This window comes from Erinaceus europaeus, chromosome 6 (genome assembly GCF_950295315.1).
Source record: "Erinaceus europaeus chromosome 6, mEriEur2.1, whole genome shotgun sequence".
Taxonomy (NCBI): domain Eukaryota; kingdom Metazoa; phylum Chordata; class Mammalia; order Eulipotyphla; family Erinaceidae; genus Erinaceus; species Erinaceus europaeus.
In genome coordinates this window covers 13273267-13297579 of record NC_080167.1, presented here as the reverse complement: position 1 = coordinate 13297579, position 24313 = coordinate 13273267, and the positions used below count along the sequence as shown (strand labels likewise).

At 43.9% G+C, this 24313-nt stretch overlaps 1 protein-coding gene across 4 annotated transcripts in view; it reads left to right on the top strand.

The window, feature by feature from the left end:
* The window catches only part of ACAD10 (acyl-CoA dehydrogenase family member 10), a 55169-nt gene that overhangs the window by 4352 nt on the left and 26504 nt on the right, over positions 1-24313 (top strand). For 2 of the 4 annotated variants that reach the window (XM_060193069.1, XM_060193067.1), the window contains exons 2-9: positions 359-398; positions 2524-2723; positions 5223-5371; positions 7604-7798; positions 12993-13151; positions 15423-15582; positions 19702-19843; positions 22832-22900. In XM_060193069.1, coding sequence (XP_060049052.1) covers positions 367-398; positions 2524-2723; positions 5223-5371; positions 7604-7798; positions 12993-13151; positions 15423-15582; positions 19702-19843; positions 22832-22900 — 1106 coding nt within the window. In that variant the 5' untranslated portion in view covers positions 359-366. The other 2 variants (XM_060193068.1, XM_007529578.3) reach the window with 2 other exon arrangements.

Here is a 24313-nt window from a genome sequence, read left to right as displayed (position 1 = left end):
TTACAAAAATGTACTCCCTTAAGTTGATAAGCTTAGATACTACTTTTTTTTTTTTTTTGCATTGCTTTTTGATAGAGACAAAGAGGTAGAGAGAGAGAATGGAAGCTTCCCTTAATGCAGTGGGAGCCAGGCTCAACCCTGTGTCATGCTCATGGCGAAGCAGTCCACTGTGTAAGTGAGCTATTTTGAGAGCATAGCCAGTTGGTTTCAATCTTGATCTGATTTTTAGTAAGTCTTTTCATTATAGAAAACACACAAGCTTAACTTTTTTCACAAAGGAGTGACAACAGCTAGAATTTGCTGTAGTTAATTTGTTTTCCTCTACTTAAAAAAAAACTTTTTTTTTTTTTTTTTGCAGGCTGGTAAATGGTACAGTGGATGAAGCACTGGAGTTACAAGTATGAGATCCCGAGTTTGATCCCTGGTATCACGTGCCAGAGTGATGTTCTGGTTCTCTCTTCTCCCCTTACTAATTAAAAAAATAAATATCTTTAAAATAAAATAATTTGAAAGTTATTTTAATTATTTCACGAGAGAGGCCAGAGTATCACTCTGCATATGCAGTGCCAGATATTGAACACAGATATCTCCTGTGTGCAAGTCCAGAGCACTACTGCTGTGTTACCTCCTGGGCTGCTTTCCCCACTCTTTCTTTCTTTTTAATATTTCTTTCTTGAATAGAGACAGACAAATTGATCTGGGGGGCGGGGAGGAGAGATAGAAAGGGAGAAAGACAGATATCTGCAGCACTGCTTTACTGCCCCTGAAGCTTTTCCTCTATAGGTGGGGGGACCAAGGGCTCAGACCTAGGTCCTTGTGCATGGTAACTTGTTTGCTTTATGAGGTGTGCCATCACCTAACACCCCCCAACTCTTTATTTTATTTTATTTTATTTTATTTTATTTTAATGATAGAGATACAGAGAGAAGGACCAGAAACTGCTCAGTTCTGGTTTTTGGTGGTGCTTGGGATTTAGCATGAGACCTTGGAGCCTCAGTGATAAAAGTCTTTTTGCATAACTATTATGCTGTCTCCCCAGTACTCCCCCCTCACACACAATCTTTCTTTTATTATATTATGTAGAGCTGAAGGGATGAATTCAGGGCCTCATGCATGTATGATACCACTCAATAGCCTCCTCAGCCCAGCTTTGCATTACTGTTATGTTGAGTGAGAAAAGGAGTGACAGAATGGAAAGACCATAGCACCACTTCACCTGTCATGGAGATGCCTGTGTGCTGTCCATGGTGTTCCTTTGGTGCTGGGCCTCAAACCCAGGGTCTCACACATAGTAAGGCATGTGTACCACTAGGTGGACTGTCTCCCAGTCCCATCTTTTTAATTTCAAACTTAACTTCAAAAAGTTAGAAGACTAGTACAATAATATCCCATTCACCCTAATGTAGATTAACCAATCATTAACATTTTAGCTCATTTGGTTTGCCCATATACTTGTGTGTATAAGTGTACACACACTTATATGTGTCTTGTATGTGTTTATTTTTGTTTTGCTGAACCCTTTGAAATAAGTTCAGCAAAGTGACAGTGGAAAGCAGTTATGAGACATTTGCACTGATTGGTAAGATGCTAGGAGGGTGTCAGTAAAGGGCTTCTTGGGGCCATACAGGGGAATCAGTTAGCTCTTTTGTGGGAGCCACAAGAGGTTTCATGACAGATCATCTGTGGCCTAAACAACAATTCAGAACTAGAAGGGTAACCAGCAGAAAAGGATGTTCCACGCCAAGGAGACAGCACACAATAAGACCTGGTAACAGGAGGGTTTAAACATGCATTTGAGGAACCTGTATATATATTTGTGTGTCTAGAACATCCAGATTTGGGTGAAAAAAATAAAAAAGGAAAAGTTGCTGCCAAAAGATGTGGAGAGATAGATCTTTAAGGTCGTTTTAAACCAGATTAAGGAATGTTAGAATTTATCTGGAAGCCAATGAAGGTTTGATGGTGGATTTAGAGTGTAATCAGAAGACTGCTCTGTTAAAGAGCAAGATTTAGAAAGAGGTTGCAAGACAGGCTGGGGAGCAGGCAGTGGCACACCCATTGGGATACATTACTATGCAGACTGCTCTCCACCTGCAGGGTGGAGGAGGCTTCATGAACAGTGGAGCTGTGCTGCAAGTGTCTTCCCTACTTTCTTTTTCTCTCTGTCTGTAAGAAAAAAAGAAAAGCCACCAGGAGTCACCATGCAGGCACCAAATCCCAGTGAGAATCCTGGATGACGGTAATGAGAGAGGTGGAGGAGACTTTTAGGAGGAGAAATTTGCCCACAATTGGAGCAGCAGACTAGGGACTAAGGGAAGTCAGGCTGAACCCCAGCTTTCTGACTGGGGCAGCTAAGTGGATAGTGGAGTCTGTTCCTGAACTAAGGAACTTAGAAAAAAGAATAGCCAGTTCCATGCCAGTGGTGGTTTGAAGACATTTGTTGGAGATTAGCACTGAGCTCCAGGATGAAGGTTTGGGTTAGAGGTGGCAAAAACAAACTGTGCTTTCTGTCTTCTCATGCAGCCTGGGCCTCAGCATGTATACAAGGAGACTTCTCCAATCCTCACGGTTCCCATGGGCTTGGAGCACAGCCCCGCTGAGTCACACTGGGTTTAGGCACCAGCACGCTCGGCGGTGGACACATTCTGGAGGCCACACCTACAGAGCAGTGATATTTGACATGGGTGGTGTTCTCATTCCTTCTCCAGGGAAAGTGGCTGCAGGTGAGGGCCACGTTCAAGTTCACTTCTGGGGATGGGTGGGGGTGGGAAGTGGAGGATGGTGTGGGGAGACAGTAGCATCTGGGCAGTGGTGTAGCCCAAGGGAATCTTCAGCCTCCTGAGTCAAATTCCAAGCACCATCTAGTGACTGAATGTCTTGGTCAAATTACCCAACTTCTCAGAGTCTTACTGATCACTAAGACAAAAAGTATTGGGGGTCAAGTGGTAGCGCAATAGGTTAAGTACACATGGCACAAAGCCCAAGGACCAGCTTAAGGATCCTGGTTCGAGCCCCTGGCTCCCCACCTGTAGCAGGATCACTTCACAAGTGGTGAAGTAGGTCTGCAGGTGTCTTTCTCTCCCCATCTCTGTGTCCCCTCCTCTTTCAATTTCTCTCTGTCCTATCTGACAACAATGACATCAGTAACAACAATAATAATAACCACAACAAAGGTAACAAAAGGAAAAAAAAATAGCCTCTAGGAGCAGTGGATTTGTGGTGCAGGCACTGAGCCCTAGCAATAACCTGGAGGCAAAAAAAAAAAAAAAAAGCTCCTCTCGTGAGAGGAGAGAAATGAAGAGACACCAGAACACCATGGTGCTCCCACGTGGTGCTGGGGATTGAACCCAGAACCTCATGCATAGTAAGCTCTATGCTCCACTAGTGAATGGTCTCCCAGCCCTCTGTAGTATTCTCATATATTGATATTGATGTATCATAATTGATTAAGCAAGCCTTTTATTCATATACATTAACATTTCTAGTTATTTATATCATGAACAATTCTTCATTAATAGTCTTGTATATAACCCCCTTTGCTTAACTTGATTTTGTGGGGAACACTGGGAATCAAGCCCAAAGCCTCAGACATGTAAAGCACTCACTCTGCCCTGAGCTCCATACCAGCCTCAGCCTTTGCTTCCTGTATAAGTAGATCTGTGCAAGAAATCCCTAGAAGTGAGGTTATTTTTTTTTTCCCTCCAGGGTTATTGCTGGGCTCGGTGCCTGCACCATGAATCCACCGCTCCTGGAGGCCATTTTTCCCCCTTTTTGTTGCCCTTGTTGTTGTAGCCTCGTTGTGGTTATTATTATTGCCATTGTTGATGTTGTTCGTTGTTGGATAGGACAGAGAGAAATGGAGAGGGTAGGGGAAGACAGAGAGGAGGAGAGAAAGATAGACACCTGCAGACCTGCTTCACCGCCTGTGATGCGACTCCCCTGCAGGTGGGGAGCTGGGGGCTCGAACCGGGATCCTTACGCCGGTCCCTGCTTTTTGCGCCACATGTGCTTAACCCACTGCGCCACCGCCGGACCCCAGAAGTGAGGTTATTATACCAGCTGTATTTGCATATAAAACTTTACTTTCCATGGGAGTTGTATAACACTTCTGTTAACAGTGTTTGAGAGTGCCAGTTGTCTTACAGTCCTGTGAACTCTGAGTCCACAAATTAGTTCTAAAATTAAAGAAACAGAGCTATCTTACCAGTAGAGTGGGCTGCAGAATGCATACCTTACTGTGCATGGGATCTGGGTTGAGCCCTGGTATCACACAGAGACACCATATTCAGTATTATGGGGAACTCCACAGATGGGAGTAGTGCTGGGGTCTCTTCCTTTTATTCTCTCTATGGAGGGGGGGAGAGAGGATAAAAGGAAGAGACCCCAGCACTACTATATATATCTGAAATAGAAAGAAAAAAAGATCAACCTGGAGCAGTGAAAATCAGGATGCATGAAGCCTCAACACTGCAAAAAAAAATTTTTTTTTTAAATTAAAGAAGTATAATTTAGATTGAGTTTGAAAAGTCCTGCTATTCTCAAAAGACATGCCAAATTAGCAACCCTGGTTATTCTGAAGAATAAAGTTGCTTATCATTTTAATTTCTTTTTTTTAAATCCCTTTCAGTATTACCTGAAATATTTTCCACGTACAGGTACTACTTTATCAGAAAAGAAAACAAAGTCTTCATATTTATTTATTTATCACAGAGCTGGAGCACTGTGGATATGCTATTGCACTGCTCCAAGCTGCTTTCTTTTCATTCAAATAGAGAGACAGAGAGAAGGTGAGATACCACCGCACCAACGCTTTCTCTGATGCTATAGCACTTCCCATATGGTATGAGGGCTCAAACTTGTACATTTTACGGGGTCTGTGCCCTACCTGGTGAGCAATTTTTCCAGGCCAATAAGAGTATTTTTATTTCATAGCAAAAGCTTGCCCATGAGACCAGGGAAAGAAATCTATACCACACTGTCTGAAATTGTCCCCTGAATGTGACAGGACCTGATGCTTAGCAGTGGTGACCTTCAGTCACTCAGATCAGAATCACTGTCCCCTTGGAAGTGTTAGGCAAAGACTCAGCATTTCTTTAGTTGCCCTCCCCCTCACTAGAACCCACCTGGCACCACAGTGGGTAGTGGCATGGTGATTCCCCTGAGCTCCCTAACCCAGCCATTTGTTAGTGTATTTCACTTACTGCATATTTTACTTCCTGTAGAATGGGAGACACAAAATCACATCCCTTCTGGAACTATACTGAAGGCACTGGTGATGGGTGGTGAAAATGGGCCCTGGATGAAATATATGAGAGGAGAGATAACAACAGAAAATTTCTTACAAGAATTTGGGAAACACTTCTCTGAAATGGTGAGAGATAAACATGTTTGAATTTCCATCTTCTTTTTGTATGAAGTGATGGGTACAACACACAGCTATTAAGCTGGTTAAACTGCAAATGAAGTGAGAACCTAATAACATGTTAGAAAATTTTAAGTGATTTCTTCTACCTCTAGTTACTCAACATAAAAAAAAGAGTATATATATATGTGCTCGGTGGCAATGTGTGTGTATATATGTATGTGTGTGTTCTCTATTAAACTTCTTCATCAGATACTGTTCATCTGAAAAAGAATGTCTCCATAATGGCTTTGATCAGAAATTATATTTAAAAGTTATAATATTGATCCTTTTCTCTGTACTATGCCATGTCTTAAGCGCTTTATTTATATTATCTCTTGTAACCATCACAGTAACCCTAATTGAAAATAAATAAAGTTCTGTGGAATGTCAGTGGTGGTTGCATACATGAATGTGCTTAATGCCAACCAACTGTGCACTGAAAATAGCTCAAGTAGCATATTTTATGTTAAGTATATTATACCACAGTTTTATATATATATTGTGTATATGTATATGTATGTGTATGAGTACATATATATAAGGCTTGAAAACATCATGCTGAAAGAAAGAATGAAGTCAGGTGCAAAAGACCACATATTGGTCTTTTGGACCACATATGATTCCTTTTATATATAGTATCTAGGCAAATCTACAGAACAGAAAGTAACTGAGTGATTTACTAGAACTAAGATTATTGGGGGATTGCATGGCAGTGGAGTGTGACTTCTAATGAGCTTGGGGGTTCTCTTTAAGGGCAAAGAAAATGTTATAAATTGATGGTAGTGATAGTTGTACAACTTTGTGGATATATTGAAAATCATTAAATTGTATATATATTTTTTTTATATAAAGATTTAAAAATATTTATTCCCTTTTGTTGCCCTTATTGTTTTAGTAAATTGTATATATATATATATTTTTTTTACACCCCCCATAAATTGTATATTTTAAATGGGTGCATTGTGTGGTATGTAGATTGAAAAGTGGGGCCATCAAAATAGCTCACTTTGATAGTATGCTGCTTTGCTGTGTGCACAACCCGGGTTCGAACTCAGCCCCCACTCCATTGAAGGAAGCTTCAGAGCTGTGGAGACACACACACACAAACACACACACACACACACACACACACACACACACACACACACACACACACAGACTCTCTACTTCTCTATAAAAGTGAATTGACAATAAAGGTGTATGTATGTATATAAAATAGCAAACTTTTCTCTGAAGATTCTGAAATATAGTAAGAGTTTTTTAAAACCCATACAGATTGAATTTAAAAAAAAAAAAAAACATTGATCAGAAACTGACACTGACAATGGTGATGCCAAGATAGTACAAAATCATTAACTGTCTCCTGAATCATTAAAAATCAAATTATATCTGCTTAATCTACTTTTAGGGTTTAATGTATTCTCTTATGGTATCTTGATACTTTAAAAAAATTGACAACCTACTCTATCAGGGGAGGGGAGGGGATATGGAGTTCTGGTGGTGGGAAATGTGTGGAGTTATACCCCTCTTATCCTATGGTTTTGTCAGTGTTTCCTTTTTATAAGTAAAATAAAAATAAAGTAGTGGTCCGGGAGTTGGCGTAGTGGATAAGGCTTTGGACTCTCAAGCATGAGATCCTGAGTTCGATCCCCGGCAGCACATGTACCAGAGTGATATCTGGTTCTTTCTCTCTCCTATCATTTCTCATGAAAAAATAAATAAAATCTTTAAAAAAAATAAAGTAAAATTTAAAAAAGTGATAACCTGTGAATGAAAAAAACAGAGTCCTCTAACTGGAATATTGATGTAAATAGCTCCACTCCTCTGATCATTGCAACTCTAATTCTAAGTCACTTCTTAAAACCTTACACAGGTGGTCCGGGAGGTGGCACAGTGGATAAAACATTGGATTCTCATCCATGAGGTCTTGAGTTCAATCCCCTGCAGCACATGTACCAGAGTGCCAGAGTGGTTCTTTCTCTCTCTCACCACTTGTCTTTCTCATGAATAAATAAATAAATTCTTAAAAAAAACAAAAACCTTACACAGAAGGTTCTGCACCATTCTGTTAGGCAGCAAGTCAGAGGTCCCAGCTTTTCTAACCAGGTAGCAGCAGGAAGTCAGCAATATGGAATTTTTCTCTGAAGCTATCCTTACTTTTAATGATTGTGGGTTTTTCTCTCCCCTCCCCATTCTTAGTCAAAGACTTCTGTGCCTGTGGACTCCTTTTTCTCCCTGTTGACCAGTGAGAGAGTGGCGAAACAGTTTCCAGTGATGACTGAGGCCATAACTCAAATTCGGGCAAAAGGTCTTCAGACTGCAGTCTTGAGCAATAACTTTTATCTTCCTAATGGAAAAAGCTTTTTGCCTCTGAACCGGAAACAGTTTGATGTGGTAAGGTTAAAGTGGTCAAAAATGGGGGCTGGGTGGTGGTGCACCTGGTTGAGTGCACACATTACAGTGCGCAGGGACCTGAGTTCAAGCCCCTTCTCTCCATCTGAGGGGTGAAGATCTGCAGGTGTCATTCTCTCTCCCTCCCTCCCTATCTTCCTCTCTCAAGTTCTCTCTGTCCTATCAAATAGAAAAGAAAAAAGGAAACAATGACTGCCAGGAGTAGTTGAGTCATTGTGCAGGTACCCACCACCAGCAATATCCCTGGCAACAATTAAAAAAAGTGGTCAAAAACACTCAAAACTGGATCTCTCACCATTTCACCATGCAATGGGAAACTCTGCCTTACAGCAGATCTTGAGTGGATGGATTCCTTATTTGGAAATGTCACATAAACAGCAACACAATAGGTTGAAAAGAAGACTTAAAATATCACTGGAGGGACCCAGTGGTGACACACCCTGTAGAAGCACACGTTACTAAGCCTTGGGTTCAAGCCACTAGTCCTCAACTTGGAGTTGGGAGGGAGGTTGCAGCTGCCTTTCCTTCTGTTTCCCTCCTCCCACTCTCTCCATTCTCTTTCTCTTACCCTCTGTCAAACAGAAAGAAAAAAAAAAGTCCACTGGAAAAAGTGAAGCTGTTCAGGCACCAAGCCCCAATGATAACCTTGGACACACACACACATACTCTCTCTCTCTCTTCTCTCTCTCCCTCTGTCTTGCTCGCTCTCTCTCTCTCTCTGGAGGGACACAGAAGGTAGCAGACCATCTGACGGGTGAGCATAAGGACCCAAAGTTCCACTCTAGATATCACATATGCCAGAATGATGCTCTAGTTCTCTTTCTCTCTCTAATGAATAAACAATTTTAAAGTAAAATAAATGTGTGGGGGCTGTAGTGCAGTGGGGTAAGCACACATGGTGTGAAGCGCAAGGATCCACTCAAGGATCTTGGTTCAAGCCCCCAGCTCTCCACCTGCAGGGGGGTTGCTTCACAAGTGGTGAAGCAGGTCTGCAGGTGTCTTTCTCCCTTTCTGTATTCCCCTCCTCTCTCAATTTCTCTCTGTCTTATCCAAAAACAACAGCAGTAACAACATTAACAATAACAACAAGGGCAACAAAAATGGGGAAAAAATGGCCTCTAGGAGCAGTGGATTCGAAGTGCAGGCACTGAGCCCCAGCAATAACCCTGGAGGCAAAAAAATAAAGAAATGAAATGAAATAAATGTGGGGGGCTAGGCACACTGGGTTAAGCACACATAATATGAAGCGCAAGGACCCGTGCAAAGATACCAGTTGGAGCCTGTGGCTCCCCACCTGGAGGGGAGGGTCGCTTCACAAGTGGTGAAGCAGGTCTGCAGGTGTCTCTTTCTTCCTCTCTGTCTCCCCTCCTCTCTCAATTTCTCTCTGTCCCATCCACTAAACTTAATTAATTAATCAATTAATTAGATGTGGTCCGGGAGATAGCTTACCAGGTAAAGTACGTGGGTTTCCATTCATGTGGCCCCAGGATCAGGCAGTACCACATGGGAGTCCTCTAGAAGATACCACAGGAAGCTTCCTGATGGTAGAGTAGTGCTGTGGTATGATTCATCATTTTCTCTCATCACCTGTGAAGTAAAAAGAATGAACAAAATTGATCCAAGAATAGTGGAATTGTGCATAAGACCTCAGTAATGCAAATAATAGGTAAAATAGAAGATCACTGTGTTCTCAGCAAGGTCAGACCTTTATGGGATTTGATAACTGGTCGACAGTTCAGTTTTAGAGATGCCTTTACAATCCTGATTTGAACCTTATTTGTCATATAACACAGGCATTTCCATCAGTCCTTACTTCTTTTTTTTTTTTTTTTGCCTCCAGGGTTATTGTTGGGGCTCGGTGCCTGCACTACAAGTCCATGCTCCTGAAGGCCATTTTTCCCATTTTGTTGTCCTTGTTGTAGTTGTTATTGTTGTTGAATAGGGCAGAGAGAAATGGAGAGAGGAGAGGAAGACAGAGACGAGGAGAGAAAGATAGACACCTGCAGACCTGTTTCACTACTTGTGAAGCAACCCCCCTGCAAGTGGGGAGCCTGGGGCTTGAACCAGGATCCTTGTGCCAGTCCATGCACTTTGTATTATGTACACTTAATCTGGTGTGTCACTGCCTGACCCCCCAATTTCATTTCTTTAGGGTTTAGTTTTTATTTATTGTATATGGGGAAGAGAATTTCACATAAGAGAGAGAGAAGTCAGAGGACCATTACAGTATGTACATGTAGCAAAGAGGATCAAACTGGGAACCTCAGGAATGCTAGTCCCATGCCTAGCTCCCTGGTTAGTATTATTATTTTTTTTTAAAAGTATTGATTGAGTGGTTTTGTGCTCCAGAACTCTCTATCTATGCAATTCTACCACTCCTAGTTGACTCTTCCTTTTTAATTTAGATAGAGACAGAAGGAGAGGGAGATTTTGGGAGTTGGGTGGTAGTACAGCTGGTTAAGTGAAGGTGGCACAAAGCGCAAGGACTGGCGTAAGGATCCTGGTTCGAGCCCCCAGCTCCCCACCTGCAGGGGAGTCACTTCACAGGTGGTTGAAGCAGGTCTGCAGGTGTCTTTCTCTCCCCCTCTCTGCTGTCTTCCTCTCCTCCCTCCATTTCTCTCTGTCCTACTCAACAACAGTGACATCAATAACAAAAAAAAAATGGCAACAAAAGGGAATAAATAAATATTTTTTTAAATCTTTAAAAAGAGAGGGAGAGAGATATAGAGGAGGAACACCACAACACCTGCCATGTATGGTGCCTACGTGGTGCCAGGGGCTCAAACCCAGGTCCTCATGTGAAATAAAGTATCAGGTTAGCAGTAGTAGTAGTATTGCTACCAACGTTATCACTGGGGCTCTGTGCCTACACTACTCCACCACTCCCGGAACCTTCAGGTTTGTCCTTGGCCTTGGAGAGTGCAGGCCATCCCAGGAATGAGTCGGCGCTTTAGTTCCATGCTTACACAGACCAGAGGTATTGGTCATAGACCTCCAAAGCTGTCGCAAGCCCACTTAATAGGAGTTTCAGCTCTGGGTACAGTGTCAGAGGTCATTCGGGGGGTTGCCGAGTCAGAGGGAGCTGAACAGTGAGACAGCTCTTCCACGGATCTCAGAACCCTCCTCAGCCCTCGATTCCAGAGCAGACTGAAGGGCAGCAACAGGGCAGTCAGGATGCAGGAGGCTCTTAGCATGGCTAGTCTCTGCCATGGATACTCTTGCTTGCTGTCGTCTGTCCTCTCATGGGGTTTATCCATCTAAACTGAGGGTTGCTGTTCATTTTTTAACATTTGAAATGCAGACATTGGCATCATGTTTCTTTCCTTTCTTTTTTTTTTTTTTGCCTCCAGGGTTATTGCTGGGGCTCAGTGCCTGCACCATGAATCCACTGCTCCTGGAAGCCATTTTCCCCCTTTTTTGTTGCCCTTGTTATTGTAGCCTTGTTGTGGTTATCATTGTTATTGCTGATGTCATTCATTGATGGATAGGACAGAGAGAAATGGAGAGAGGAGGGCAAGATAGACGGTGAGAGAAAGACAGACACCTGCAGACCTGCTTCACCGCTTGTGAAGCAAGGGATCCTTATGCCTGTCCTTGCACTTGGCGCCAGGTGCGCTTAACCCACTGCACTACCGCCCGACTCCCCCTCATGTTTCTTTTCTTTTTTGCCTCCAGGGTTATTGTTCTGGCGGTCATTTTTTCCATTTTTTTTTTAATTGGATAGGACAGAGAGAAATTGAGAGAGGAGGGGGAGATATAAAGAGAGAGAGAAAGGTTGACACTTGCAGACCTGCTTCACCACTTATGGAGTGACCCACTTACAGGTGGGGAGTCAGGGGACTCGAACCAGGATCCTTGCATTTCATGCTATGTGTGCTTAACCTGGTATGCCTCCTTGCACTGTGTTTCTTTTGTAGCTGTCAACATTCTGGGAATGAAGTGATTTTTTGTAAAGCTGAAGCGCACAGCCTTCCCTTCACTCTGTGTAGCCACCCTGTCTAACATTAGTAGAATGATTTGCCATTTTGGAACTTAAGAGATTTCATTAAAAACCACTAAGAGAGGTGAAGTGACCATTAGCATTTCCATTTCCCCAATGATTCTGGCTGCTTTGCTGTTGGCACAAGGTCACTGTGTCTGAAGCAGAACTTTTTTTTTTTTTCTGAGTTTACTCCCCAGGTTGTAGCCCAGTATTTCCAAACCACCCAACTTAGAAAAACAACATTGTTGGGAGTCAGGTGGTGGCGCAGTGGGTTAAGTGCACGTGGCGCAAAGCGCAAGGACTGGTGTAAGGATCCCGGTTCAAGCCCCTGGCTCTCCACCTGCAGGGGAGTTGCTTCACAGGCAGTGAAGCAGGTCTGTAGGTGTCTGTCTTTCTCTCCCCCTCTCTGTCTTCCCCTCCTCTCTCCATTTCTCTTTGTCCTATCCAACAACAATGACAATATATCAACAACATATATATCAACAACAATAATAGCTACAACAATAAAATAAAGATAACAATAACGAAAATGTGATTTATTTAAAAAAACAACAACATTGTTTTGGGGCCAGGTGGTGGCACACCTGGTTGAGCGCACACATTGTAGTGCTCAAGGATCCAGGTTCAATCCCCTGGTCCCCACCTGCAAGGGGGAAAGCTTCACAAGTGGTGAAGCAGGGCTGCAGGTGTCTCTCTGTCTCTCTCCTCTCTATCTCGCCACCCCCTCTCAATTTCTCTCTGTCTGATAATAAATATTTTTTAAAAAAGAAAAACAACATTGTTTTTATATCATATCATTTTTCAGTGACTTGTTATGACAAATGTCAGTCTGTCTGCTTTTTGTCTTTGTTTTTCCTTTCCTTTTTATTACTACTATTATTTTTGTTGCTGGTGCCTCATGCATGAACAATTTCACTGTTCCTGGGGCCAAATTCTTCATTCAGATAGATCAAGAGAAAGGGAAATGACACCACAGCATCAGAACTTCCCGTGATTTCAATGGCACTGCCATGTGGTGCCAGAATTTGAACCTGGGCCATAAGGCACAGCACACACACACCCCCACTGATGTATCTCTCTGGCTCCTGCTCTTTTCTTTTTTCTTTCTTTCTGTTTTTTTCCCCTCAAAATTATGCCTATTCAGTGAATGTAGGAACACCATGTTTCAGAAACACTCCTCTCTCATTCTGTCAGGTGGTGGAATCCTGCCTGGAAGGAATCTGTAAGCCAGACCCCAGGATCTATAAGCTGTGCTTAGAGCGGCTGGGCCTAAAGCCTTCTGAGTCCATCTTTCTTGATGACCTCGAACCAAATCTAAAAGCAGCTGCCTGCCTTGGTATCCACACCATTAAGGTAAGGGACACTGGTTCTTAAACCTCTGAGGTGCATCAGGCACTAGTGTAAGCACTTATACATGGTCCTTTTATATTCATGGTTGTGGTTCTTTTGTGTTGCCATAGTCTTTCACCTTTTTTTTTTTTAAATTAATTGTGAAATCAGTGCAACTAGCTGCTTATGTTTTCAGTGGGAAATAAGACAAATACATTCAGCTCTCTACTCCACAGCTTTGCTTTCTTCCCATAGTCCAGTTGCCCTTGCCTAAAGACATTACCTACAATATAATGTTTTGAGGAGTCAGAGAGGTGACTCAGCAGTACAGCGCATGTCTTGCATACTTGTGGTCCATGATTCAATCTCTTGTGTTACACAGAATAGCAGAGCAGAGCAATGCTCTGGTCTCTCACGATTTACAAAAAAAAAAAAAAGATATTTTTTTGTTTGTTTAAAAAAGGGACACTGGGGAGGGAGTTGGGCAGTGGTGCAGCAGGTTAAGCACACATGGTGCAAAGCGCAAGGACTCGTGCAAGGATCCCAGTTCGAGCCCCCAGCTCCCCACCTGCAGGGGAGTCACTTCACAAGCAGTGAAGTAGGTCTGCAGGTGTCTGTCTTTCTCTCCCCCTCTCTGTCCTCTCCTCTCTCCATTTCTCTCTGTCCTATCCAACAACAATGACATCAATAACCACAACAATACGAAACAACAAGGGCAACAGAAAGGAAAATAAATAAATATAAATTTTTTTCTTAAAAACAAATTTTTTTTTTAAAAAAAGGAACACCGGGTGGAGGTAGATAGCATAATGTTAATGCAAACAGACTCTCATGCCTGAGGCGCCCAAGTCCCAGGTTCAGTCCTCTGCACCACCATAAGCCAGAGCTGAGCAGTGCTTTAGTAAAATAAATAAGTAAGTAAATAAATAAATAAAATAGGGACATTGTGAGAGAATAAGAGACCACTTTTTGGGTGTCTGGTGGTAGTGTAAGCGGGTTAAGGGCACATGGCGTGAATCGCAAGGACTGGCATTAAGGATCCCGGTTCAAGCTCCCGGCTCCCCACCTGCAGGAAATCGCTTCACAAGTAGTGAAGCAAGTCTGCAGGTGTCTATCTTTCTATCCCCCTCTGTCCCCTCCTCTCTCGATTTCTCTGTTTTATCCAACAACGACGACATCATAAACAACAACAATAATAAATACAACAACAATAAAACAATAAGGGCAACAAAAGGAAAATAAATAATTAAAAACATTTTTTAAAAGATTTTTAAAAAAAGAGAACACTTTTTTTTTTTTTTTGCCTACTGGGTTATTGCTGGGGCTCAGTGCCTGCATTACAAATTCACTGCTCCTAGAGTCCATTTTTCCCGCTTTTTGTTGCCCTCGTTGTTTATCATCGTTGTGGTTATTATTATTGTTGTCATTGCTGTCACTGTTGCTGGATAGGACAGAAATTGATCGAGGAAGGGATGACAAAGAGGGGGGAGAGAAAGATACCTGCAGACCTTCTTCACCACTTGTAAAGCGACCCCCCTGCAGGTGGGGGACAGGGGGCTCGAACCGGGATCCTTAAGCCAGTCCTTGCACTTTGCGCCATGTGCACCCAACCTGCTGTGCTAGCGCCCGACCCCCAAGAGACCACATTTTAAATAACTTTTATTTCAGTATTGTTAGAGCTGTTGTTGGCCTCTTACTGTGCCTAATTTATGAATCAATCTCTACCATAGATATGTACATATGGGAAAGATGTAGCGTGGATAGGGATTGGTACTGTCCTTGGCTTTAGGCATCCACTGGGGGTCTTGGAATAAATGCATCCCCTCTGGATGGGGAGGGGTCTATTGCACTCAGAAGGCAGTGTGAGGGGGAGAGTTACACAAGCAGGAAAATGGCTTATGACATTTGGGATGGCCCAGAGAGCCTGTTCTGGGTACCAGCGACAGGAGTACTCAGATCAAGGCTGTGAAGTTGTGTGAGAGGAGGTCTTGTTATGCTTCCTACTTGTGGATTTTACTAGGAAGTTGGTGGCCCTAAGGAACAGAGTAGACAGGGATTCCATTGCCTGGCATGAGGGAGTGCCTTAGACCCTTAGCACCACTCTCCCTAGATGGAAAGTCTAATGTGCCTAGGACTTCCTTGGGAAGAGAAACCCTATTCCATCGCATTCTAGTCCTACAGCCTTGCTCAGAGACCGACTCCTTGACTACACGGCTTCTTGAGGAGAAATAGATGCAGACATCATGGTTGACTGGTTGCATGCTCAGTCTTTTTTTTTTTTTTTTTTGAAACCAGGTAAACGACCCAGAAGCTGCAGTAAAGGAATTAGAAACACTTTTGGGCTTCATGCTGAAAACAGCTATTCCAAATACATGCCCTGTGAGAAAGACTATGGAAATTCCAAAGGATTCCTTGGAGAAGTACCTCAAGGACGTACTGGGCACCCAAACCACAGGTATTTCCATGTGCATGTCGCTTACTCTTTCTGAGGTCTGCTTCTCCCTCTCCCACCCTGGTGGAATGTGCCAGAGACAAAGAGGCAGTGTGGTGCAGAAGATGGTCATGGGCCCAGCAGGTCTGAGTGCTGCTTTAAATTATGTTTGAGGCAGTGGAGCACCTGGTTAAGCACACACATTTCAGTGTGCAAGGACCCAGGTTCAAGCCCCTGGTCCCCACCTGTAGTGAGAGAAAGCTTCATGAGTGGTAAAGCAGGGCTGCAGGTGTCTCTGTCTTCTCCCCTACCTCCCTCTCCCCTCTCAATTTCTCTCTCTCTCTCCAATAATAATAATAAATTAATATTTTTAAAAAGGAGAAAAAAGAAAATGTGATTTAAAAAAATAAATAGGGGGGTTGTGTGGTAGCGCAACGGGTTAATCACGTGTAGCGCCAAGCACAAGGACCAGCGTAAGGATCCCGGTTCGAGCCCCGGCTCCTCACCTGCAGGGTATTCGCTTCAGAAGCAGTGAAGCAGGTCTGCAGGTGTCTATCTTTCTCTCCCCTTCTCTGTATTCCCCTCCTCTCTCCATTTCTCTCTCTCCTATCCAACAATGACGACATCAGTAACAACAACAATAATAACTACAACAATAAAACAAGGGCAACAGAAGGGAAAATAAATTAAATAAATATTTTAAATAAATAAATAAATAAATAAAAAAATAAATAAGGGGCCGGGCAGCACTGCACCAGGCTAAGCACACATAGTATAAAGCACAAGGACCCATGCAAGGATCCCAGTTCGAGCCCACAGGCTCCACATCTTCAGGGGGATCGCTTCACAGGCGGTGAAGCAGGTCTGCAGGTGTCTTTCTCTCCCCCTCTCTGTCTTCCCCTCCTCTCTCAATTTCTCTCTTTCCTTCCAACGATGGCAATAGCAACAACAACAACAATGGAAAAAAGATGGCTGCCAGGAGCAGTGGATTTGTAGTGCAGGCACCAAGCCCTGTTGATAACCCTGTAGGCAAAAAATAAATAACTGGAAATAAATAAATAAATAATGCTGGGGGGGGGAAGTACTGACCTTCTTTCTTTTGCCTCCCCCCAAAGCATACTTACCCTCCCCCGCCACCCTTGAGTGGGGGTGGCAGTAATTGTCTGTCAACAGCTGTCAAGGAGAGAGGAACTTGGGAACTGCAGGATGTGTGCTGGGCCCTGGACTGTTTCTAACTCTATTGAGATGACAATCTGTTTTGTGAAGGTGATTTCAAAGTTGCATGGTTTAAAAAATGTGGCAAGCATCTCCCTTTTTTCAGAGGTCACCCTCACTATTTGCGTACCAACCTCAGAAAACCATATGCCTCTTGAGCTTTTCCTTCCTTTCTTTTTTTTTCTTTGCCTCCAGGGTGATCATGGGGCTCAGTGCCTATACCATGAATCCACTGCTCCTGGTGGCCATATTTTTCTATTTTTTGTTGTTGTTAGCTAGGTCAGAAACTGAGAGAGGAGGGAAAGACAGAGAGGGAAAGCTGGGAGGTCGAACCATGATCCTTGTGCAGGTCCTTGGCACTTCTTAATATGTGTGCTTAACCCTTAATTTCTTTTCTTAATTGCCACCAGGGATCTGTGCATACACAATGAATCCACCACTCTCTGGCCTTTCTTTTCTTTTTGTTTAAATTATCTTTATTTATTGGATAGAGACAGGCAGAAATTGAAAAAGAAGGGGGAGATAGAGAGGGAGAGAGACAGAGAGACACCTGCAGCCCTGCTTCACCACTCTCAAAGCTTTCCCCCTGCAGGTGGAGACTTGAACCCTTGTCCTTGCGCACTGTAACATGTGCACTCAACCAGGTGTGCCATCGCCTGGCCTTCTCTTTTCTTTTCCTTGTCTCTTCCTTCCTTCCTTTCTTCCTTCCTTCCTTCCTTCCTCTCTTTCTTTCTTTCTTTCTTTTTTTCTTTCTTTCTTTCAATAGAAATTGAGAGGGAAAGGAGCAATAGAGGGCAAGAGAAAAAGAGAGATACCTGCAGCACTGCTTTACCACTCATGAAGCTTCTCCCCTGCAGTGGGGACCAGGAGCTTGAACGTGGGTCCTTAAGCATAATGATGTGTGCTTGCTACTGGGTGTGCTGCTGTCTAGTTTTGTTTTGGTGGTGTTTGTTTTGTTTTGTTTTTCTCCAGAGCACTGCTCAGTTCTGATTCTGGTAGTGCTTGGGATTGGACCTAGGACCTTTGGAGCCTCAGGCATGATTGTCTTCTTGCATTGACTATTCTGCTATCTACCCAGCCTCCCTCATTAACTTTTGAAGACATTTCTACCTGGTGATAAAGTCTACCTCACCCCACTAATCCTTGTAAAAAGACTTTTCATCTGGAACTGCATGTTATGATGTGTCCCAGATGGTTCTCTCTCTCTCTTTTTTTAAAATCATCTTTATTTATTTGTTGGATAGAGACAGGTAGAAATTGAGAGGGAAGGGGTTGATAGAGAGGGAGAGAGACAGAGATGCCTGCAGCCCTGCTTCACCGCTTGTGAAGCCTTCCCCCTGCAGGTGGGGGCCAGGGGCTCGAACCTGGATCCTTGTGCACTGTAACGTGTGCTCAGCCAGGTGCGCCACCACCTGGCCCCCGATCGTTCTCTTTTTAAAAAATTTTAGATTGTTCTCTTTTTTAAAAATTTATTTTTATTTATGTATTTATTTATTCCCTTTTGTTGCCCTTGTTGTTTTATTGTTGCAGTTATTATTGTTGTTATTGATGTCGTCGTTATTGGATAGGACAGAGAGAAATGGAGAGAGGAGGGGAAGACAGAGAGGGGGAGAGAAAGATAGACACTTCCAGAACTGCTTCACCGCCGGTGAAGCGACTTCCCCTGCAGGTGGGGAGCCAGGGGCTTGAACTGGGATCCTTCCGCTGGTCCTTGCGCTTTGAGCCACCTGCGCTTAACCCACTGTACTACCGCCCGACTCCCGACTAGATTGTTTTTAATGCCTTCCCCAAACCCGGGGACCCTTTTTATTTATTTTGTAGATCCAGGGCCTCACATATACATGATTTCACCATGTTAAGCCTGCCTTGTTCATTCACATAGAGAGACACACAGAGAACGGAAGGCTACACAGCAATAGAGATTCCTCTTTTGCCAGAGCACCTCCCATAGGTCTAGAGCATGGCAGGGCCAATACCCAACCCAGTGAGCTATCTCTCCTGATCCTTCAGGAACCCTTTCTGACCTGGTCAGTTAACTCAGGCACATTCCATCGCTTGCCTGTGCTCTTCTGACCGAGTAAAACAAATCTAGGCTACAAGTTAAGTCTTGTCATGCAGCTAAGGGTTGATGAAGGTGCTTCTGTAAGAGAGCCGCAGAGGTTGCCCTGGGAGTTTGGGAAATTGTTGCATGAAAGCAGCTTTGGCTCAGGCTGAGACCTCTGTGTGACTCCTTTCAGCTGTCACGCCACTGCCAGGCGTGCTTTGGCCAAGTAGGGGCTGAGGGCCATACAAGGGCACTTTTCATCCTTGGGCCTGAAGCATTCCACGGAGCAACATGTGTTGCCATGGCTGTACTTGGTTGGTAAACACGGCTCGAAAGCTTGTCTTATGGAGCAGGAGTTGGCAAGAATGACAAAATTAGATACCAGTACAAAGTGAGAATGTTACTGTGGTGTAAATTGAGTAGCCTTTGCCACACTGTAGTGGCATGTAGTTCTGCCACCCGAGCTGGCAGGGAAACAGTCATTTCCAGTACCCAGGGAGAGGTGCTGTTCTTGAGAGCTTGTTTGGAGGTTCGTCAGGGGAGCGCAGCTACTCATATACCCTTGACCGAAGACCGGTCTGTCTCTATTCGGGCAAGGACATCCTCTTCGACCGATCGCGCAGCTTCAGGAGGGACACACATGGAGCCGTGAGGGAACATGGGGACACCAGCCTAGCCAGCCAGATCAGCCGGATCAATGCTGGCAATCAATGGGGTGACAGATGTTGCAGGCAGATCAACCTCACATCCATAGAGAGGTGCTGTTCTTAACAGTGCAATCTGAGCCGGGTGTTCTGCATGCCCTCCAAGGCACTCATTAGAAAGACTGTGTGGGTTCAGATCCTCCAAAGCAGGTGCAAACTATCTGTTTTTCAAACTTGCAGGCCCATTGGAACTTCTTCAGTTTGATCACGGGCAGTCAAATCCAACCTACTACATCAGGCTAGCTAACCATCAGCTGGTTCTGAGGAAGAAGCCCCCAGGAAAACTCCTCCCATCAGCTCATGCAATTGAGAGGGAGTTCAGGTAAATTCTCAGGCCTGGGGCCAGCTCAGCCATCCAGCATGCAAGGGCTGGAGCTCCCCCTGAAGCTGCCAAGTCCGCTTTCCACCTCAGTGCCTCGAGACACTTTAGAGAACCAGTGTGACTTTACAACTATTTCACAGGACACAGGGGGGTGGTTCATTGGTACAGCACGTGCCTTGTATGTCTGAGGCCCTAGTTTGATTCCTAATATTGCATAAAGACAAGACAGATAAAAAAAAAAAAAAACACGGTGGTAGGGAGTCTGGCTATAGCACAGTGGGTTAAGGCACATGGTGCAAAGCAGAAGGACCGGTATAGGGATCCCGGTTCTAGCCCCCGGCTCGAACCCTGCAGGGGAATCACTTCACAGGCGGTGAAGCAGGTCTACAGGTGTCTATCTTTCTATCTCCTTCTCTATCTTCCCCTCCTTTCCCCATTTCTTTCTGTCCTATCCAGCGACAACAACAACAATAATAATAATAACCACAACAATGAGGAAACAACAAGGGCAATAGAAGGGGAAAAAGTGGTCTCCAGGAGCCATGGATTCATGGTGCAGGTACTGAGTCCCAGCAACCCTGGAGGCAAAAAAAAGAACCAAAAAAAACTTGGTGGGAGTGTGGTGGTAGCGCAGTGGGGGAAGTGCAAGTGGTAAAAAACGGAAGAACCACTGTAAGGATCCCAGTTCGAGCCCCCCGCTCCCCACCTGCAGGGGAGTCACTTCACAGGTGGCAAAGCAGGTGTTCAGGTGTCTATCTTTCTCTCTCCCTCTCTGTCTTCCCCTCCTCTCTCCATTTCTCTCTGTCCTGCACAACAACAACAGCTGTAAACAATAACAACAAGGGCAACAAAATGGGAAAAATGGCCTCCAGGAGCAGTGGTTTCGTGGTGCAGGCACTGAGACTCAGCAATAACCCTGGAGGCAATATATATATATATATATATATATATATATATATATATATATATATATATATGTTCTGGGGGCTGAGTTGTGGCACACTGGATTAAGCTCATATAGTACGAAAGTGCAAAGACCTGCACAAGGATCTCAGTTCAAGTCCTCAGATACCCACCTGCAGGGAAGTCACCTCATAAGTAGTGAAGCAGGTCTGTAAGTGTCTGTCTTCCCCTCCCCTCTCTATTTCTCTCTGTCCTGTCCAACAACTATGACATCAATAACTACAACAATAAAACAACAAGGGCAACAAAAGGGAATAAATAAATAAATATTAAAAGAAAAATTTAGGAGGGTCGGGCAGTAGCGCAGCAGGTTAAGCGCACATGGCACCAATGCAAGGACTCCAATGCAATGCATAAGGATCCCGGTTCGAGCCCCCAACTCCCCACTTGCAGGGGAGTCGCTTCACGGGTGGTGAAGCAGGTCTGCAGGTATCTTTCTCTCTTCCTCTGTCTTTCCCTCCTCTCTCCATTTCTCTGTGTCCTATCCAACAACGAACGACATCAACAATAACAATAATAACCACAACAAGGCTACAACAAGAAGGGCAACAAAAGGGGAAAAAATGGCCTCCAGGAGCAGTGGATTCATGGTGCAGGCACTGAGCCCCAGCAATTACCCTGGAGGCAAAAAAAAATTATTTTTAAAAAAGGAGGGGGAGGGTAGGAGAGGGGGAGAAGGAAAAGAAGAAGAGGTTGGAGGCCAGGTGGTGGCACACCTGGTTGAGCACACATGTTACAGTGCAGAAGGACCCTGGTTCGAGCCCCTGCCCCCACCTGCAGGGAGAAAGCTTCATGAGTGGTGAAGCAGTGCTGCAGGTGTCTCTCTGTCTCTCTCCCTCTCTATATTCCCCTCCCCTCTCGATTTCTGGCTTTCTCTATCCAATAAGTAAATAAAGATAATATAAAAAATAATTTAAAAAAAAGAGGAGGAAGAAGAAGAAATAGTAGCTATAAAAACATAAATAGAGTTGGCATGAAGCAGTAAGCTCCCAATGATGAACAACAAAACAAACAAAAAAATAAATTATGGATCAATTATAACTCCAATATGTCAATAATTGCACTAAGTATAGTAAACTAAATATTCTAAATGAAAAGAAATTGCAATACTGATAGAAAAGTAAGACCTAACTTAGATAGAAAAGATAGACACCGGGAGCTGGGCAGTGGTGCAGCGGGTTAAGCGCACATGGCGCAAAGCGCAGGGACCGGCATAAGGATCCCCGTTCGAGCCCCCGGCTCCCCACCTGCAGGGGAGTCGCTTCACAGGCAGTGAAGCAGGTCTGCAGGTGTCTATCTTTCTCTCCCCCTCTCTATCTTCCCCTCCTACCTCCATTTCTCTCTGTTCTATCCAACAATGAAGACATACAACAACTACAACAATGACGATAAACAAGGGCAACAAAAGGGAAAAAATTAATAAAGTTTTTTAAAAAAGAGAAAAGATAGACACCTGCAGACCTGCTTCACTGCTTGTGAAGTGACTCCCCTGCAGGCGGGGAGCCAGGGGCTCTAACTAAGATCCTTATGCCAGTCCTTGCGACTCCCCTGCAGGTGGGGAGTCTGGGGCTCTAACCAGGATCCTTACGCCAGTCCTTGCATTTTGCGCCACATGCGCTTAACCCGCTGCCCTACTGCCCAACTCACCCTTCTTTTTTTCAGACTCTGGTCAGCTCTAGGTTATGGTTGAACCTGGGACTTCTGGAGCCTCAGGCATGAAAGTCTCTTTGCATAACCATCAAGCTATCTACCACTGTCCTTTAAAAAAAAAAAATTAAGATTGAGATGAGGCAGAGAGAGAAGGGGTGGAGAAAGAAGCTGTAACACTGAGATTCCTCCAGTGCACTGGGGGTCAGGCTTGAGCCTGGGTTGTAGGAATGAGAGAAGGCACCCTCCCAGGCGAACTATCTTAATCAGCACTGTGTAATGATATTGCATCAGAAAAATCATTTTCTAGAAAAATAATTTCAAGTATGTCTCATCTATTCAAATGGTCATCATGATTGTTTTCCTTTGTTCTGGCAGGATAATGAAAGCTCTCGCTAGTGCTGGAGTACCTGTCCCCAAAATTATTGACTTCTGTGATGATTCAAGGTAATGCACAGCTTTATTCATTCTATTGCGTATTCAAGCTACAGACGAAGAAAGCCCATATACAAAGCCTAATACCAGTTTCCTAGATAAAGGCAAGTAAAATGAGGAATTTTTTTTATATGTGTGGCACTGGGGTCTCCCATATGTGCAATTCCACTGTTCCCAGGTCTTTTTTTTTCTCATTGTTTTAAAATTTCAGATAGAGAAATACAGACAGACAGGAAGCATAATTGAGGCAATGAGAGAGAGAGAGAGAGGAAGAGAGAGAGAGAGAGAGACCAACATCTATGGATGTGGAGCTGTCATGTGGTGTCAGAGCTCAAACTTGGAACTTCACCATAATCAGGTCTGTGCCCTACCAGGTGAACTACCTTTGGGCCCTTAAAGATTTATGTCTTGAGAGTTGGGTGGTAGCACAGCAGGTTAAGTGCAAGTGGCACAAAGCGCAAGGATCGGAGTAAGGATCCCGGTTTGAGCCCCCGGCTCCCTACCTGCAGGAGGGGTTGCTTCACAAGCGGTGAAGCAGGTCTGCAGGTGTCTTTCTCTCCCCCTGTCTATCTTCCCCTCCTCTCTCCATTTCTCTCTGTCTTATCCAACAACGACCACATCAATAACAATAACAATAATAACTACAACAATAAGACAACAAGGGCAACAAAAGGGAAAATAAAATAATAAAAAGAACAAGAAATACCTGCTTTTGTGAGAAACAGCAGAACACATCTCCTTTACCACTCTGAAAATATATCCACTGAGACTGATGTTACGTGCAGTGTTATTTATTGTGACCTTCCTGAGTTTCTTAATTGCTTTCTAATATGCTTTTTTAAAGAGATTATGTTATATGAACTAGATATGAGATAGAAGGAGAGATCTAGAGCACCAACTGGTACATATGATGCCAGGGACTGAACCAGGAACCTCAGACATGCAAGTCTGATGCTCAGTCAATTAAACTATTTCCCCAGTTGCAAATTTTTTAAATTTTTTAAAATTCTTTTAAATTTATTTATTTATTGGATAGAGACAGAAATCGAAAGAGGGAGGGAGCAATAGATATGGAGGCTGTGAATGGTTTTTGAGCCTCTTTCCTTATCAACATTTAAATTTTGTGAGCAGGGTTATTGCTGGAGCTCGGTACCTGTGCAACTCCACTGTCCCCTATGGCCATTTCTTTCTTTCCTGTAGATAGAGGGTGGAAGACAGAGATAGAGATAAAGGTAAAGAGAGATAATGCAGTGCCACTCCACTACTGGGGAGCTTCCTCTCTGCAAGTGCCCCAGTGTGGTGACCTGGGGCTCAAACCCTGGTTCTGGCACATGGTATCATGTCCATTCTATCTAATGTGCCACCTCTTCTCCAATTTTTTAATCATGAACCTTTCTAGACATATGGAAAAGTTAAGAGAATAAA